Here is an 18,100-nt window from a genome sequence, read left to right as displayed (position 1 = left end):
TCGTCCATGTTGCCCTCAGCCGCTACAATTTTGTATATGGACATCTTTTTACATCCTCTTTCACATGTGATGCACCTTGTCCGGCAACTCGTGTGCCCCATTCGTTCAGTTCCCTGGTAAGTCTAGAATCCGATCCTTGAATGAATAAATCATGGGGTAAAAATAAGGTAAAAAGAGAATTACTTCAGTGTGCGGTTAATTATCGAGTTAAAATTTAACCTGAATAACACTAGTAACTTATGTATTATGACTTTCACATTGTAAGCTACTTTTTCTGGGTCTATCTGAGAAAAATTGATAATATTCTAGTGATAAACGACGTGTAGATTTATGAAAGTGTAGAAGTGCACTTTCTAGAACAATATGCAGCCCGCAACACGATAGAGTAGCGCAGGTTGTTTACCTTAAAGACTTCTAAGATATTCTATACGTTTTTGAACCTCCAGAACGTGTGACCTTCCAATGCCTCTTCGAGTCGAAAATCGAAAAAAAAACGGCCTTATACGCGATTAGATTTGGCGATTAGATCTATCTGTGTACAAAATTTGGTGACTCTAGGTGACTTTTCTATACGAAAATCTAATGACAGATACATTATTTTATATTGTATGTTGGTATAGATGAGTAATATCAATAGTGCCACCTTTAAAATATAATAGAACGATATTCTAAACTCACTTACAGCAGTTATTTAGGAGTGGAGAGAAATATGATCGCCTGAGACAGTGGCATACCTAAGAGCACCATCCCTTGAGCATGTTTGAACATACCTTGAGCAAGATTAATGGCAAAATGAACAATTACTACATACCGTATATATGTCAGGAAAACTTTGTGCTTCGATAGACCAGCCGTGGTTACTGAATGCAGTCTAGTCTTCTACAAATGCCCTAAGTCACCTAGCAGTAGAAAGTTGAATTGTTTTACTAAAACAATATATTTGATTTTGAGTTTAGCGTTCCGTTCAGCAGCGAGACTATATGAGACGTGCACCTATAGTTTAACGAGGGATCCGAACCACGTGGGCTCCCACTTGGAATCAAACCCGGATCTCCTATACCAAAGGCGCGTACGCTAACCGCTTAGCCACTACTAAAACAAATAGAATGCAATTAGTTAGGAAAATGTGAACTGCCTAGTATATCAGAAAGGACCAGCGTTCTATTTATAGGAAAAGGCGTATCAGTGGACAAGAAAAAATCAAAATATTATATTTTCGCAATATTTAAGCAATAATAAACTTTGGTCTCAAACGGGAATCGTGTTACCCATTCGTGACTCTCGGAAGCAGAGAGCTAGCCATTGCTGCAGCAAAGGGCCACGAAGAAAGAAGACTCCAGAAAACCAACAGGGGAACCACGTACAAAAACAATTCAAGGGAGTATGTTGTTATGTTTTCTGACAATTAGTTCAAGTTTCAACTGTTATTCTTCAAAATAACTCTGATAGGGATAGGAATACAAATACCCTCCAACTCGTTCATTAGGATGCCCCCAAAATACTCTCCTGCTCTTGGGCCTCAAAGAGATTTGTTAGGCGCTGAGTATGTTGTATGTAATGCTCGAAATGGGTCATATATGCTGGAATGATGTACTCCGACGCTTCTTCCTTCAATTAATTGTTATACCGATACTTTTAATAGTGAGATTGTAAATGTAAAGTTTTTAATTCGATGGTACTTTTAAAATTCATATGCAAAATATAGCTTATAGGATACAAACGCCGGCGTTTCCCATTTTCCGTTTCGAGTACTGGTTATATAGGGAATGCTTTGAAACCTAGGGGATGATAATCTTAAAGAAATGGGAAGAAAGAGAATACTGTTCCATCTAATTCGAGCATACTTATTTACGTGAAAGTATTTTTGTAATAGAGAAGCAACCAAAATCAAAAATGTCATGAAATGTGAACAGCGCTAGTTACAGCTTTCTTCACTCGTATGATGACGCCAAATTGAAATAATGCAGAAAAAGCCTTATGAAAAGAAAACAGCTTGATTCACAAAATCAAACTCCAATATATGATTTTTGCATACACAATTAAGTAGACTATAATATATTAAACTTAGTAGCTGCTTTCGTTGCACGCGAAAGTTGTGTTAAATGTGTGAATATTTGGTACCGTGCAAGGTGTGACAAGACAAGCTGTCATGCATATAAATGTCTGCACTCCGTTGTGCCTCACGCCACCAAGAAGACGACTTCTGGACTTTTTAACAGTTGCACGTGCAGTAGCCGTCCGTCCTTCGGAAAGTTTATCAAACTTGACAGAATCAATTTCATACTAATTAAAATTATGAACTTTCCACAAAATACCCTCTTTCCTCCCTCCTCCCTCTAGCCTCAAAAAGACTACTTTTATAACTTTGTTTCTAGTGTTGGTTGGGAGTGGAAAGATAGGAAATAACAAGGCAAGTTTAGTTTATGTGATTGTATCTGTCAGAAATTGTAACAAGATTTCTTCATTTTTTAGACTTAAAAATTTATAATGTAACACAGAGGTGCTAAATGAGAAGATTGCCTCATAAAATGAATTTAGAATTAGATAAGTAGACTATTTTGACATACTAATCCAAAATGCACTCTAAGTACAATAAAGTCACGATTATCCGCGAGTACCGCGATTCTTTTAAACCTGGTGCAATAGTGCTCAAATTTTCCATAAGTAGTTGCTGCAGACTCACACTCCGCATGCAAATAAATAAGCACTGTATGTTCCAAAGCATAAAAAAAAAAAAAAATTGCATTGTAAAAATCAATATTTCCAACAACAGTGCACGTTTCGAGGTGCAACTCTACTCTGATAAGCATGTTTTTTGTACAATAAAACATACTTTATTTTGAAATATATATTTTTAGTCTTTTTTCGGGTTATTCACGGTGGCCTTGCCACCAAATTCCACGGATAATCATGGTTTTACTGTAGTACAGACTAGCATAAAGTATTAGCTACACGTACATGCAATTCATCTTGGATATATGAGTGATCTCTATATCGTAAATATAAGCCCTATAGCTTCCATAAATAAATATTTGTATTTAGGTATCACAATATTTAATATTTTAAGAAAAAATTGCCTTCCTTTACTTTAGAAGGCGTGGAAGATTGATGTAGGAATATTATTTTTGTATTACATTGTATCTGTTTTAGGGCAAATTAATTATTTATTTATTCAAAAATATTTTAAGAGAAGTGTTTGAAATAAAGATTTTTTAAAATTATTTTTTCTTGTCTTTCTTAAAAAAAGAAATCAACTTCAGTTGTGTTTCTGAAGTTAAAAATACCACTATTAAATGTGGCCTTGCAATTTGATGCAATATAAATTGAATTAAGAGACTAGTAGTAGTAATATAGGTATTTCTGTAAAGTTCGCGAACTTCATAAATATATTAGCTGTTCGTACTTAACTCTAAAATCTAATCAATTTTGTTAACTTTAAAGTGGCTCCCTCCTGAGCTTAGACAATGAGTTCATTGGTTCTTTTGCAGTGGTGCGTTGCTTCATTAGCGAATTTTTCTCAATGGTGACAACAAATTCCAAATTCCAAGAAAACACTGTCCATAAATTGTACGTGATCACCAATAGTTGTTGCATCCTGTGAGCGACAATCACAAATCCAGGAAATTTCGCCTTCAGCACCATTGACTCTCCGCCATGTTTCATTGCAGGAAAGACAGTCCAAAGCATAAGCTTCTTTAGACGTCTACTATACATAAACCACTTGTTGTCGAAATTAGGCGAAAGTGGACTCACCGGACCATATTACTACACCAGTGGTTCAGTTTGCATGTTCTCGGCACCATTTTCTTCAAAGCGTAGTTGATGGTGATAAGCGGTTTAAAAATTGCAGCCCGACTGCGGATTTTCAGATTATGTAACTTGAGTCAGACTGTAACTTTGCAGTAGGCTCGCTGTTCCTGGTGATGATCGAGTTCCACAGCCACTTTGGCAGCATTCACTCTTGTTTTTGGTGACAATCTTCTTTAATTCTCATCGATTTCTGTCAATGACGCTTTTCTTCCATCCTTTTATACTCTTCACGAATGTTGTTTTGCCATGCTTTCTAGGCCATCATTACCTTAAACATTGTTTCTCACAACGCATCTAATACACTGGCCATCTTTGATACACTTATGTCACTAACTGCGCACCCACAATTTGGCATATTTGAAACTCAGAGAGTTTTTTCATTTTCCATCACCACCATCTACCAGGTTTAACACACGTTTCTGTTTTAGCACGCGTTATATACCACAGACGATCACCTAACGTCATTAACATGGTCAGGAGTTGCATACGTATCTTCAGTGTTATCAGTTACGTGTTGCAAATTACAGACATTTCTGTTATTTTGATAACCATACTGTATGTTGTAATGGAATTCGATAAATTACCTTCAATCTGCCCATGAAATACTATATCCGTTGTTTGTCAGAGTACTAAGAAAGTGAAAAGTTCAAGATTGGAAGAGGACTAAGAAAGGGAGATATTATATATATATATATATATATATATATATATATATATATATATATATATATATATATATATATATATATATATATATATATATTGTCACGGTATGCGTGTCACGGTACGCAAAATTATGGAAAATTCTAAGTTCTAAATTTATTCATCTCATTAATTGGTTTCAGAAGAAAATATTAAAATGTTTGTTTATTATTAAATTGTTGTAATTAGGTTGCAGACATGTTATATCATCGTATTACGCATTGCTGATGCTTGTTGTTTCTTCATGGAATAGACACGAGTCTGCAGTGTCATAAGAATAACAAAAACAAATACGAAACAAATAAATGTAAAACGTTGTAGAAATTATGTCAACAAAAACACATAATCAGAATTAGGTAAAAGTGTGAATTTCGCAGACATAAGCTGTCTGGAGAATCTGGTCAATAAAAGAAAATGCAGAAATTGTGAATAAGCACAATTTCGGCTCAGAGATGTAAAACTTCAGAATTTGTAATCAAGAACAACAAAATTCGTCATCGTGAAGACGATGATAAAAAGCTATTGTTGGACTGAATTAGGATCAGTCACCGGAGGGACATTTGGTGGATCAGTCTCAGGCAGTCTCTATGATCAGTCACGGGAGAGACATTCGAGAAGCAGTCGGCGGAGTCTCCATGAGCAGTCTTGGAATAGTCTCCAAGTATTATTCTCGATAAGAGTTACTATTGGGAATCAGCTGTGAACTACGTTCCAGTGGACATCCATCCACTGTGAGGAAGTCAGAAGACGAACTTCGTAGCCAGAAGTTCGAGTCCCGACCATCGAGGTATGTTTAATACATCTCTGATATTCTAGCGTTGACCAATTCACAAACAGTTCTATGAAATGTGAGTTAACAGTTTTACTTAAGATCAAACATCACAACATCCTATAAATTCTATTTAAACGCTAATTGAATAAATGAGTACCGTAAAGATAAACAGTCTTAGTTATCATTGTATCACCTTTCGCATGTTGTGCTATAAAAATCCTACGTTGTAGGTTGGTGGAGATAGAAGTAGTTTAAGATATTCCTACCTGCTTCAGATAGTAGGTAGAAGCAACGGATACTGTGTTATTTATATTTTACATCCCTATATTTAGACCCAAGCACAGTATGTGTTGACATGGCTTAGATACTGGTGTTCAATCTCAGTTAAGATAGACCTCTTGCACGCCAAGTATTGTAGAATAGTAGAAAAAGTAATAACATGCGTTAGGTTGATTATTTAAAAAAAAAAAGTTAAGGCTGAAATTGTTAAATATAGGCGATAAGTTAACGAGTAATAGTCATTAAGTTAGATTAAACCCTCACCACCCACCCACACTGATAGTTGTAAGAATTACATCAAATTATAACCATGTTGTCTCTATTAAATAACCACAAAGAACATTATCCGGTTCTTCAGGATAACGGCGAACCGGCAACGATGTTTTCAGACAGTCGGTATTATAGGTTAGATATGGGTGTATTACGCAGTTTTAACGAATATGGTCCGACGTATTCTTCTGAAAAAGAAGAAGTAATTCGAGAGAAAAGACAACTATGGAAAAAACAAAAATGGTACATGGTGACTTTTCAGCGAAAAGACTTTGATGTCAATGAACTGGTAGAGTTAGGATACCGTAGGCATTTTATGTCAATAGTATCAGGTGTGGTGGAAGTGTCGTTAAGTTTAAAGAACGCCACGTTCTTTGGTTTAAAGTTGGATGGCTTAGCATATAAGATATGCGGAATTTTTCGAGAGTGTGTCGACCAAACAAGGGTCAACACTTGGCTAGAAAGATTTAAGAATACGTATGAATGCTCTGACGCAATTCAAATTGCGGACATAGTAGGGACTTTTGCATCATTGGAGAAAAAGTCAAAAATAATTATATCAAGAGAGAATATACTATTAGACACAGTAGCGTTCGCAAATTTCTTTCTGGAGAGAAATAAGAGGCGTTATGGGAAATATTAGACTTAGACATGTAAATAAAAGATGACTACACTCACTAGAATGTATATAGTATTATTATTAGTTATAGTTGTAAGTTTTATATTATGGGATTTGGTTGCATATATACTTATAAATAGTTAAGTAAGATTATAGTCAGAGTAATGATAAGTAGTTTTAAGAATAGGTAAGTCACTAAGAATTATTATAATAAGTATTTAGATTACAGGGTGTAGGATTTGTATATTGTTATTAATTTTAGTAAGAGTTAAATAGGTGAAATTATTAATTATTAGTAATTAAAAAATGAATTTAAAAAAGGAAGTAAATACTAGAATTAGATAAATAGTAAATAGGTAAATAAATAAATAGAATTTAAAGTAAATAAATGAAGATGTCTTTACGACATAATAAAAGATACATTATTAAAGTAATAAGGATTTTAAAGTTAATAAATATGAGTAAATAACGAGATAATAAAGGATAAAGAATTTTTATGACTAAGAAGCTATCTGAAAAAAAAGAAGAAGAAGAGCATATTAGTAAATAAGGAAATAAAGGCAAGACAGAATGAAAAAAAAATGATTGATGAAATTTAAATGTGTAGTGATTAAGTTTTAAATATAGTAAATATATTCAATGTAATTAGGAAATTCTTGATAGGAAAACTAGGTAGGTTAGAAATCACATTTTCGTGACGTTGAACTGGGAGTGCACCAAACCTCTCACGAAAATTTTTATTTAAATTGAACACATAAGTCTTCGGCGACATTAAGGCGGTACAGAGAGGAATTAGATACCCACTTGTCGTTTCGCAAAGCAGTGAAATTTTTTTTTGCGTGAATCTTACCTATTTAGCGGAATACCTAGAAAGATCAAAATTTTGAATTTTTTTTTTAATTGGATTGTAGGCATAGTCATAAGTTAAATGTTAAGGACATAAATAGTTAAGGAAAATTAGGAATAGAAAATAAGGCTTGCTATCTAGCGATTAAGCTAGAATAGTTAAGTTCTAGGGTAAGGAAGGTAGAAAATAGACTTATCACATGCATTTAAATAAGGAATGAGAAAATGAGAAAGAGGAGAGATGGAAAGATCTGGAAAGAGAAAAGACAGAAGGAAAATAGCTGAAGATAATAGAGAAATAGATAGCTAATGTAATAGAGAATAGATTAATAGATATATTATGGATATGACAAGGCAAGATTTTGATTAATCTTGAAGATATTTTATTATAACTGGAATTGACAATTATTAATTATTAAATATTATTATTATTATTATATTATTAAAATTATGATTATTATATTATTAAGCTTATTATTATATTTGAGTAATGTTAATAAAAAAAGAAGCTAGCTAAATAAAGAAGTAAATGAGTAAGCAATGAATATATATATACTAGTTGAAATATAAGGAGCTCTAGCTATAGCTATAAGAAATAAAGGAAGCTTACTATAAGAGATATTTTTAGGGGAAATAGGACTTTGCTATATGCAGTCAGTTAAGAAACCCTTAATAGATACAGAACATTAAGAGACGAGTTAAAGTATCATGTTTATTAAACTGATCGGAGATATCGTTTCAACGCTTAGGCCATTTGGCAAAATGAATTAATTATTATTTAGCGCTATTAACATTACATTATTATTAAGATTATTATATTATATTATTAATTATTATTATATTATTGATTAATTATTATTATATTATTGATTAAACCTGAAAGTGACGAAAACTTAGATAGTTTTTATGTTGCAAGGCCAGCGACTAAAGACGTTTAAGTTATAAAAAAAATAGGAATAGACGATTTTGGAGTACAATAGATGTACTATTGATTATCGAAATAACATCGAGATATTTCAATTTTTATTAATTTATACCCGACTTTGACAATTTAAATAGATAAATACATAATAATATATTTTTGAGTATGGAGAAGAATGGAGATTTAAATTAAATAATTTTTTTTAAAATAAATAAATAGTAGTAACGAAAGATAAATAAATAAATAAAGTAACTGTATGCAAAATGTATTTATTAGATGTCTTGCGAGTCAGGCCGCAAGTAAACAACCAAAGCCTATTCCCAGATTCATGGAAATATGAATCTGCTTCTGTAAAAATCCCGAATCTGTAAATATGTTTTGTATGCAGTGAATTGTAATAAAATAAGTGATTTAATAATTAAGAAATAGGTTACGGGAAACATAAATAATAATAGGAATAAAATATTTTTTTAAAATAAGATATCTGTAGTATTGTAAATAGAGTTTAAATTTAATGAATAATATTAATTAATATAAATAATAAAAATATGGTACTTACCATTAAAAGTAGAGATGATGTATAAAGGAATAAAGGATGTGAAAAAAAATATATATAACGTTGTCACACACGTAAAAAATAATCACGCATCACGTATTTTGCACACTTAATTTTTTTTTAAAAAAAGTAACATATTCAGAATCACATTTGGTTCACATTTCCACTGTGAATTGGTTAATTCGGATATAGAGGTGTTATTAGTTCATACAGTACAACTGTAAGAGTGAATGGACAAAGAGTGGACGTGGATCGTCATGTGTTGGAAGAACGTTTACACGTTGAGCGGATATATAATCTGGTCAAGGTTAAACGGAAGTCGCAGAAAGAGAAGGAAAAAGAGGAAGTTTGCTAAGGTCATCATTTTAGCATAAAAGCATTGACGCGGAGTTGACATTGAGTTGCCAACTATGTGAATCAATTTGAATCAAGTTTGCTGAAACTATAATGCTGTTTGTTAGTGAATTAGTGTTTTGTGATTTTAAAATGAAAAATCATAGTGAAAGTGTATAAATATATACTATAGTGTGTGTGTATATAGAAATTAAATACCTATATATCAGTTTCAATTTCCCTAAGAGAGGACTTAGGTTGGAAACATTTTTTAGTGTGTGGATGACAGACAAAGTTCAAGTAGTGTTGGGTTTCGACAACAGATGGCAGATACATACAGTATTCTGTTATCAAACAGATGTGAATTTATAAGTAGAAAATAATTGAATGAACTTTTTGAAAAAAAAAACAGAGAGAAAAAGAAAATCCATGAAAGTTAATAATCATTAATTTTTGTTTGTTTTTCAACAATAATTTTGGCTTTCAGTTTAAAAAGAATTATTTTGTAATTTTACATAAATTAATAATTTTGAAATTTTATATACAGTGAGTTCTCCGAAAGCCGATCTTTTTCAAAGATCTAGTCGTCATCGGAGATGCCTCATTTTAAAGTGGGGGCGTGTCACGGTATGCGTGTCACGGTACGCAAAATTATGGAAAATTCTAAGTTCTAAATTTATTCATCTCATTAATTGGTTTCAGAAGAAAATATTAAAATGTTTGTTTATTATTAAATTGTTGTAATTAGGTTGCAGACATGTTATATCATCGTATTACGCATTGCTGATGCTTGTTGTTTCTTCATGGAATAGACACGAGTCTGCAGTGTCATAAGAATAACAAAAACAAATACGAAACAAATAAATGTAAAACGTTGTAGAAATTATGTCAACAAAAACACATAATCAAAATTAGGTAAAAGTGTGAATTTCGCAGACATAAGCTGTCTGGAGAATCTGGTCAATGAAAGAAAATGCAGAAATTGTGAATAAGCACAATTTCGGCTCAGAGATGTAAAACTTCAGAATTTGTAATCAAGAACAACAAAATTCGTCATCGTGAAGACGATGATAAAAAGCTATTGTTGGACTGAATTAGGATCAGTCACCGGAGGGACATTTGGTGGATCAGTCTCAGGCAGTCTCTATGATCAGTCACGGGAGAGACATTCGAGAAGCAGTCGGCGGAGTCTCCATGAGCAGTCTTGGAATAGTCTCCAAGTATTATTCTCGATAAGAGTTACTATTGGGAATCAGCTGTGAACTACGTTCCAGTGGACATCCATCCACTGTGAGGAAGTCAGAAGACGAACTTCGTAGCCAGAAGTTCGAGTCCCGACCATCGAGGTATGTTTAATACATCTCTGATATTCTAGCGTTGACCAATTCACAAACAGTTCTATGAAATGTGAGTTAACAGTTTTACTTAAGATCAAACATCACAACATCCTATAAATTCTATTTAAACGCTAATTGAATAAATGAGTACCGTAAAGATAAACAGTCTTAGTTATCATTGTATCACCTTTCGCATGTTGTGCTATAAAAATCCTACGTTGTAGGTTGGTGGAGATAGAAGGAGTTTAAGATATTCCTACCTGCTTCAGATAGTAGGTAGAAGCAACGGATACTGTGTTATTTATATTTTACATCCCTATATTTAGACCCAAGCACAGTATTTGTTGACAATATATATATATATATATATATATATATATATATATATATAAATGAAATGAAATCTTTAAATTTTACGTCCCACGCATATGCCGGTTAGGCTAAAGGAGACGGTGATGATGAGAAATAAATGAAATGGTAGAATGAAGAAAGTGGGAGGAAACGGGAGATTCCCGAGAAAACCACGAGCACGATGTTTTGTCCACCACAAAGTCCACACGGCGCGAGCTGGGATCGAACCAGGAACCCCAAACACCGGAGATGAACGCTCTACTACTGAGCCACCGTGCCCCCTTATATATATATTTATATGTATATACGGTATTAACTTGATTTGCCAGTCTTGTAATTCAAATAATGTGAGTTTTTATGGTAGTCTAAGAAGTGTCTTGATGTTTTTCTTCAAAAATGTTGCTCTTCTTTTATCGTAGTTAAGTTACTTTAAACCTATATTACTGATATGTTTTTCACTTGTATAGTTTTATGGCTGTAAGATTTAGTTTCTGTAAACAATGGTTTGCAAATCATCATGCTCACGTACTCTAAGTTTGTTATAGATACAACTATGTATTATTCAATACTTGTCCAAGATGAATAATTCAATGATTTTTAGTTTCAGCTTGTATAGCAGTATGTCAAATGTCGTCTAGACCCTTTGTTTCAATTCCAAGTTCGTATGAATCAAGAGGAAGGAGTAAAGTGCGTGAGGTAAAATAAGTTAATAATTGATATTAGCTTTAACCTAAAAGATGTGAGTGGCACTAGATGATTCGAAAGAATATTTAAACGATGGTACAGTTTGCGACAAGAGTTGCTTTCTTTTTCACTTATTTAATTATAATTGACTTAATATTTTATTTCTAAAGACTACTACAGTAATTAGTTAAATTGTATTGCGTACAATACTTTCCAGTTTCCAGTTAGTAACAAGGTATTTGATCTTAAATATTAGGAATATCATGAAATCATATTATAAACAGAAAGAACAAATAATCGGATTAAGCTCTTGAAAACACTTAAAAATAAAAGACACATTTACTCGACGCCTAGTAGGAATAGATTTGTAATAGAAAAGAAAAGAAAATTGAGATGCATGAAGATGTAGGAAATGAGAGAATAATACCATGATACTAGAACATTGCTCAGAGGAGAGTGTAAGTATGATGTAAAATCGAGTGTTTCCTCCTTTTACAGTACATAAGATTAGGTAGTTTAATTTAAGTAATAATAATAATAACCCATAGCTTATTCGGGAATCTTGCAAGAAGCATGTTTCCATCTTCGACTGAGGAAAGTTGTTGGACGATTGTGAGGAAAGAAATCACCCAATTTGTTTGAGGGATTTAATGGAGTTAAGATCATGCGCAGGTGTTTTCTTACAATCCTCCAGTAATTTTTCTCAGTCAAAGATGGAAACATGCTTGAAGTTTAGTAGAAGTTAAGTTTGGTATTTTCGTATACGTGAGGATGAAAACGTTCTGCTGCAATATATGAACACACGAGCCGACGTTAATTTTCTCTGCTTTCTAAATATAAAGCTTACTTTCAATTTATAAATAAATGCAACTTCATTGTTTCGTAATTGAATTAAAAATAACTACATTATCGTTTTTCTACTCGCTTTCATGGTGTCTGGAGCTAGAATGAATGTGAAGAACATTGCGTCCATGTATTAGTTAAACTTGTTTTATTGTATGAGCGCATCGATGTTTCATATAACAGACGCCATGTTGGCAAGAAATATTCGGAGAAATTTCCCATTCTGTAATATTATTCACCACGGGCATGGACGTCGAAACCCGAAGACCTACGAAGTATCAAGATCTTTGCAGCACCTTACCTAAGTTATGATTTTACACTCGTGACCTATCCCAATCACAACATTTTTCAGGGTTATCAGATACATATACTTCATTTTTCAGTTGACCAATGATTTGTTTTGTAAGCAATTCTACTAACTCGTCTTTTCCAGTGTTTTCGCTCAGAATTGAATTATCTTCTGCGCCTAATCATTATTAACAGCAAGTTATTCACCCACGCTCACTATATCATTATTTCTTAGCCTCGTTTTAACTGTTTCAGTCTAGTGTTTGTATTAGTTTATTATTTGTATGTTATTTAGAAATATTAGAACTATAAAAGTTGTCACATTAACGGTTAAACTTTTACCCTAGAAATATTACACTTGTATTTTCATATTTAGAGGTCTGCGCAGATATAAAATATCGCATCCGCATCCGTACAACATTCGCAGCATCTCTATCCGCACCCGCAACCGCAAATATATACAACTTACATATTCTATAGTAGTCATGATTTCGAAAATATTTTTAAACAAATTTTAAATAGCTGTCTCTTGTAGTTTTCTGAATCAAACGAAACAATGCATTATATCAGTTTCCTCGTAATCAAATACCAACCACGCTAAATAAAATTGAATATAAACTCTGCAAATACAAATAGAAATTAATTAACGATCTATGTACTATCCGAGGTTTTCAAATGCAGATATCGGACCAAAATAATGCCAGGTAGGTGATATCCCCTCTATCAAGTAATTTTAGATCACGTCACTAACTTTTTTAAACTTCATCATTACTCATAAAAAAAGGAGCATTTGTTCAAAACACAAAGGCGAAATAGAAATCATCGTTATTAAGAAATAAAAATTAGTCACAGCATCGCAAAGAAATTCACATATAATCACAGTAACACTTTATATTTATGGTAGAGGTTTTAACAAAAAAAAAAAAAGATCCAACGAAACATGATGTTCTCGCTATTATTTAGCCCAAAGACAGCATACCTTTTCTTTTATTTTTTTACATGTTGCAAATTTTGGAGTTTAAGGTAAGTTGCTGTTGAGAAAAATTATATCATCGACTGAACTTAAATTCAGACTAGTGCGTCGATCCTGCAGAGTATGACTTGCAGTTGAAAATTTATTTCGGATGGAGCACTTGTAGCACGCACAGAGTGGACAAACAATGCCACTGCTCCGAAAGGGATACTCTGCTTTTTATTGAAACAACCAGGTAATGAGGTCAAAATCCTCGTCCAAGTGAAACTTCCCTTGTACATAGCCTGTAACTTCATTGTTTCGGTTTGATGGACTTCCTGTGGCTTCATCATCAGAAGAATCTTCAAATTCATGAAAGGCACCAACACTGACCTTTTGCTTCTTTATTGGTGGAGATCGTTGTACTTCTCGGATAGAATTTTTTATTTTCTTCGCTACCATCTCTCTGGCATTCTTTTTAACTTCTTCTCGCTCATTCTCTGAGATAAACTTCATACTTTTGTATTTATGGTGAAGAAAAACTGCCAATTTGTGGATAATTGTTATATTCCACTTTTCACTGATAAGTGCAAGCGCCTTTTTCTTCAAGTTCTGAAGAAACAAACAGTTTTCTATCGTTTATGTCCTCAACATACTTTGAAGCTTCACTTTCCATAATGCAGCAAGAAATAGCGTAGGCTTTTTTGAAGCTTCAAGCTCGTCCGAAGCTGCTTTTGAAGGGTGATAGAAAAGTATCAACTTTCTTAACAAATCCCTGTTTACATAATCCAACAAGTCTTCTTTGTTTGCTTCCTTCAGAATGGACAAAATGTTCTCCCACTGTGTTTCGATGTTTTCAAACATAATTAGTTTACTATTCCAGCGAGTGTGAATATCACCCTCAGGGTTTATCGAGACGATTCTGCAGTTCGGATCTTTAAAAAGATCTCGTCAGACCACGTCAAGAACTAATCAAATATGAAATATCATCCTCTTCTGTGTTTGAATTTGTTGTGGTGTTCTCTACAATTGTGTTTAAAATGTGATCAGAACACGATATCCTTGTGTATTGCCGCTAAGCAGAGACGATATTTGGATCTGCCAGTCACAAACACTACCTGGCCAATAAATTCGATGATATTGAAACTTCTAAATACGCGAATAATCTCAATTCTTATATTATCACCAATCTTTTTCATCTCACAATCCAATCTCCTAGTACACAAGACGCATTCTTGCAGTGTTCCTTTGTGAATGTAATGAAGTGTGACCCCTAAATACCTTATTTTTCTATAGCCACTCCACAAATGAACAGTCACTGCACCACCGATATCATCAAGCACCTTCTTCACCTCACTAGATACCGCATCTCGAAGAGATGCAGCTTCTTCTGTCAACACCCTAGAAATCGTGGTTGGATGTGGAAGTAGATCTTTTGCGTTTATAGGTCCATATTTGGCACCCGTTTCAAGCAAGAATTGCGAAAATTCTAGAAAACCGTTCCCAGAAACAAAAAAGAAAGAAACAATATCTTTTGAAACAAAGTTCTTAAGTCTTTTTGTTGCACTTTGCTTTAAATTCGGTGGAACTGGAACACACTTGTTTTGTGGTTTCACATTCAAAAAACTAATCATCGACGCCTGCTTTAGATCTCGTTTGTGTTTTATTATATTTGATGTACCTGACTGATGTCCCTTGTAAGTGTAAACTTTCTTGCATTGGAAACATGCCACAACATCTTTAACTTCAGTATCACTATCGTACACATGACCAAAACTTTTCTATATTATTGGTTTCAGTTTATTTTCTTGCATAATATTATATACTCCCTGCCTTAATTTGCGTGGCTACCTCCTTTTATTTCGGGAAGAGGCAATAGAGGAAGTTTAGAATTTACTGCTTTTCTTGGCGGCTCCCACTCGAAGTTGGGCACACTTAGGGTCGGAGAAACAAAGCTTTGGTTGTTCTTTCTTTCTTTACCAGAGGTCCAGAACATATGTACACACACGGAGAGAGGGAAACGATTGCTGTTACAAAACTCCAACCCGTCGGATCGTCATTGAGGTCCATGGCCTCTCCGAACAGAGAAATCTGCAGGGTCGCAAATGTGCATTCAGTATCTGCTGTACTTCAAAGGAAACATTAAAGAAGAATTTTTTAAGAGAGAAAGAGAAAGATGAACCTATTTTTCTAGATTTTAGCTGCTGAAGAATGATGTGATTTGGTTACTATTTCGGTGGCCTACTCGCTTCTCCAGTTTGTCACAAAAGGCAAAGATAATTCTGCTGACCAGTTTTCAGTTTATGGAAAGGAATGTAGTGTGTTAAATTAGCGTTTTGGTTCCCGACTTCTCAGGCTGGAAAAAATTTATTTGAACACATTTCTTCATCTTCAAGGCCAATGGTCTGAAAATTTTTAGCTTTATCAGAAGGGCTTTGGCGGCATTTTTTTTCAGTAAATAGCGGTACTTGAGGAGTAGCGAAAGGGCCTGTCGTTTCGCTCTGTTTAGGTCAGAGATGTCATTCACCTACAAAATGGCTGCTAAAAATATTGAAAAGAGCAATAAAAGGACAACTCTCGTGTCATTTCTTGACCTTTTGCTGTCATTGACTCACAAGTTTCAAACACTCTTATTTTGATTTTAGTTATTTTTCAACCGGTTTTAAAACTTTTAATTCAAAACAAACGTTTCTTAGTGCTCTTTCCATCATCATCACACATTTCATAGCGTTTTTTTAAGGTAGGGAAAAGACAACTACGCAACTTTATCCGCAGATACCCATTTTGATGCGGATATCCGCGGATATATCCGCATCCGCGCAGACCTCTATTCATATTCACAATGTTTTCTTACCTCGAAAATTTTAGAGAATTCATGCCCATTATAATATTGGGATCTTTTTGCCAGGACTGGTTGATCTATATACAGGGTGGAAGATAACTCCACCGAAAAACTTTCGGAGGTGATTCCTTATATGAAATGAAAGGAAAAATTCTAATAAACATGAGTCGAAAAACGTCTCCTTTCAGAGTTATGAACCGCCGAATATTCGAAAAATCACGCTTCAAAACGCCCTGGTTTAGAAACTATAGGACCTATCCCAAGTGGTTTAAGGAATCACACAGAAACTAGTATGCGCTCTGTCTAAAAACCCATGTTTCAGAATTCACCGGTACCAGCGAAACGAACGTACCATTTGTTCTTAAAGGAGTATCCCTATACCTCAACTTCCTTTTTAAGTTCCTTTCACCGATAACGGATGGTAAATCATGGATATTTATATAGAGCGCATACTACTTCCTGTGTAATTCCTTAAACCGCTTGGGATAGGTCCTATGGTTTCTAAGTCAGGGCGTTTCGAAACGTGATTTTTCGAATATTCGGCGTTTCATAACTCTGAAAGGAAATGTTTTTCGACCCATATTCAGTAGAACTTTTTTCTTTAATTTCTTATAAGGAATCATCTCCGAAAGTTTTTCGGTGGAGTTACCTTCCACCCTGTATATGCTAACTCGAATACGCCTCAAGTGAGCTTTGTGAAGGACAAACATACAAACACTTCTAGGTTTTCTCGGGTTCTTCCGTTTTCTCCCGCTTTCTTCATTCTACCATTATGAATAGTCTCATCGTCTCCATTAGTCTCGGTGTATAATCGTGGAACGTTAAACCAAAAGAAATACGATTATCAAACTTACAGTACATAAACTCATGACGTGGTATCAGCATACAAGGTGTGTTAGAAAAGTAATGAGACTGGCAACAGTACACGAACCGACAACACTGCTGCTTCCACCCTCACATGGCAGTTAAGTTAACTCTTGCCATTGACTCAGTATAAATTTTAGCTTGCTCCAGTTGCTACAGATTGTTGAGAGCGTCTGAAGTGAAATTATGTTTGTGATGTGCGTTACGAAAATGGACTGGCAAAAGTTTGAGCAAGATGAATTCGTGACTGTGAAACTTACAAAGGACTTATGGAGAACATTCCCTATCCAGGGCAAAAATGTTTCGATGGCGCAAGTCCTTTTAAGAAGGCTGAAAACAAACCCAAGCAAGAATGAGCAAATTCAAAATCAAATTCATGCTCATTTGTTTTTTGACACTGAGTGGATCGTCCTTGTTCACAAGGAATTTGTGCCACCGGGAAAAGTTGTCGGTTAAACTTTTTATCAGGAAATCCTTCAAAGGCTCAGAAAAAGGGTCACTCGTGTGCTCTCAAACATTGCACGCACTTCGATGCTGCACCACAACAACGCACTATGTCACACGACAGTCTCCACCAATAAATATTTGGCAGAAAAGAGCATTCCTATGGTTTTTTAGCCACCTATTTGCTAGATTTTAGATCTGATGACTTATTTTTATTCTCCTTGCTCGAAAACCACTTGAGAGAGTAGATGTTATCCAGAAGAGTGTAACGGATGAGTTGAGAGGTATTTTAGTAGAACTCTTCCAGCACTGCTACGAAGAATGGGAACAACCTCTCTGTCGCTGTGTAGCTGTCTGAGGACACTACTTTGAAGGGGGATAACTTT

At 34.3% G+C, this 18,100-nt stretch overlaps 1 protein-coding gene across 1 annotated transcript in view; it reads left to right on the top strand.

Annotated features, from left to right (window-relative positions):
- The window catches only part of LOC145672014 (uncharacterized), a 163,324-nt gene that overhangs the window by 106,250 nt on the left and 38,974 nt on the right, over positions 1 to 18,100 (top strand). The window contains exon 9 of the mRNA XM_081741199.1: positions 11,399 to 11,493. Coding sequence (XP_081597325.1) covers positions 11,399 to 11,493 — 95 coding nt within the window. The remainder of the gene's footprint in view (positions 1 to 11,398; positions 11,494 to 18,100) is intronic.

The sequence above is a fragment of the Thermobia domestica genome, chromosome 15 (assembly GCF_964235325.1).
Source record: "Thermobia domestica chromosome 15, izTheDome1.hap1.1, whole genome shotgun sequence".
Taxonomy (NCBI): Eukaryota; Metazoa; Arthropoda; class Insecta; order Zygentoma; family Lepismatidae; genus Thermobia; species Thermobia domestica.
The sequence above is the reverse complement of the archived record's forward strand: the minus strand, read 5'-3'. Positions and strand labels throughout refer to the sequence as shown.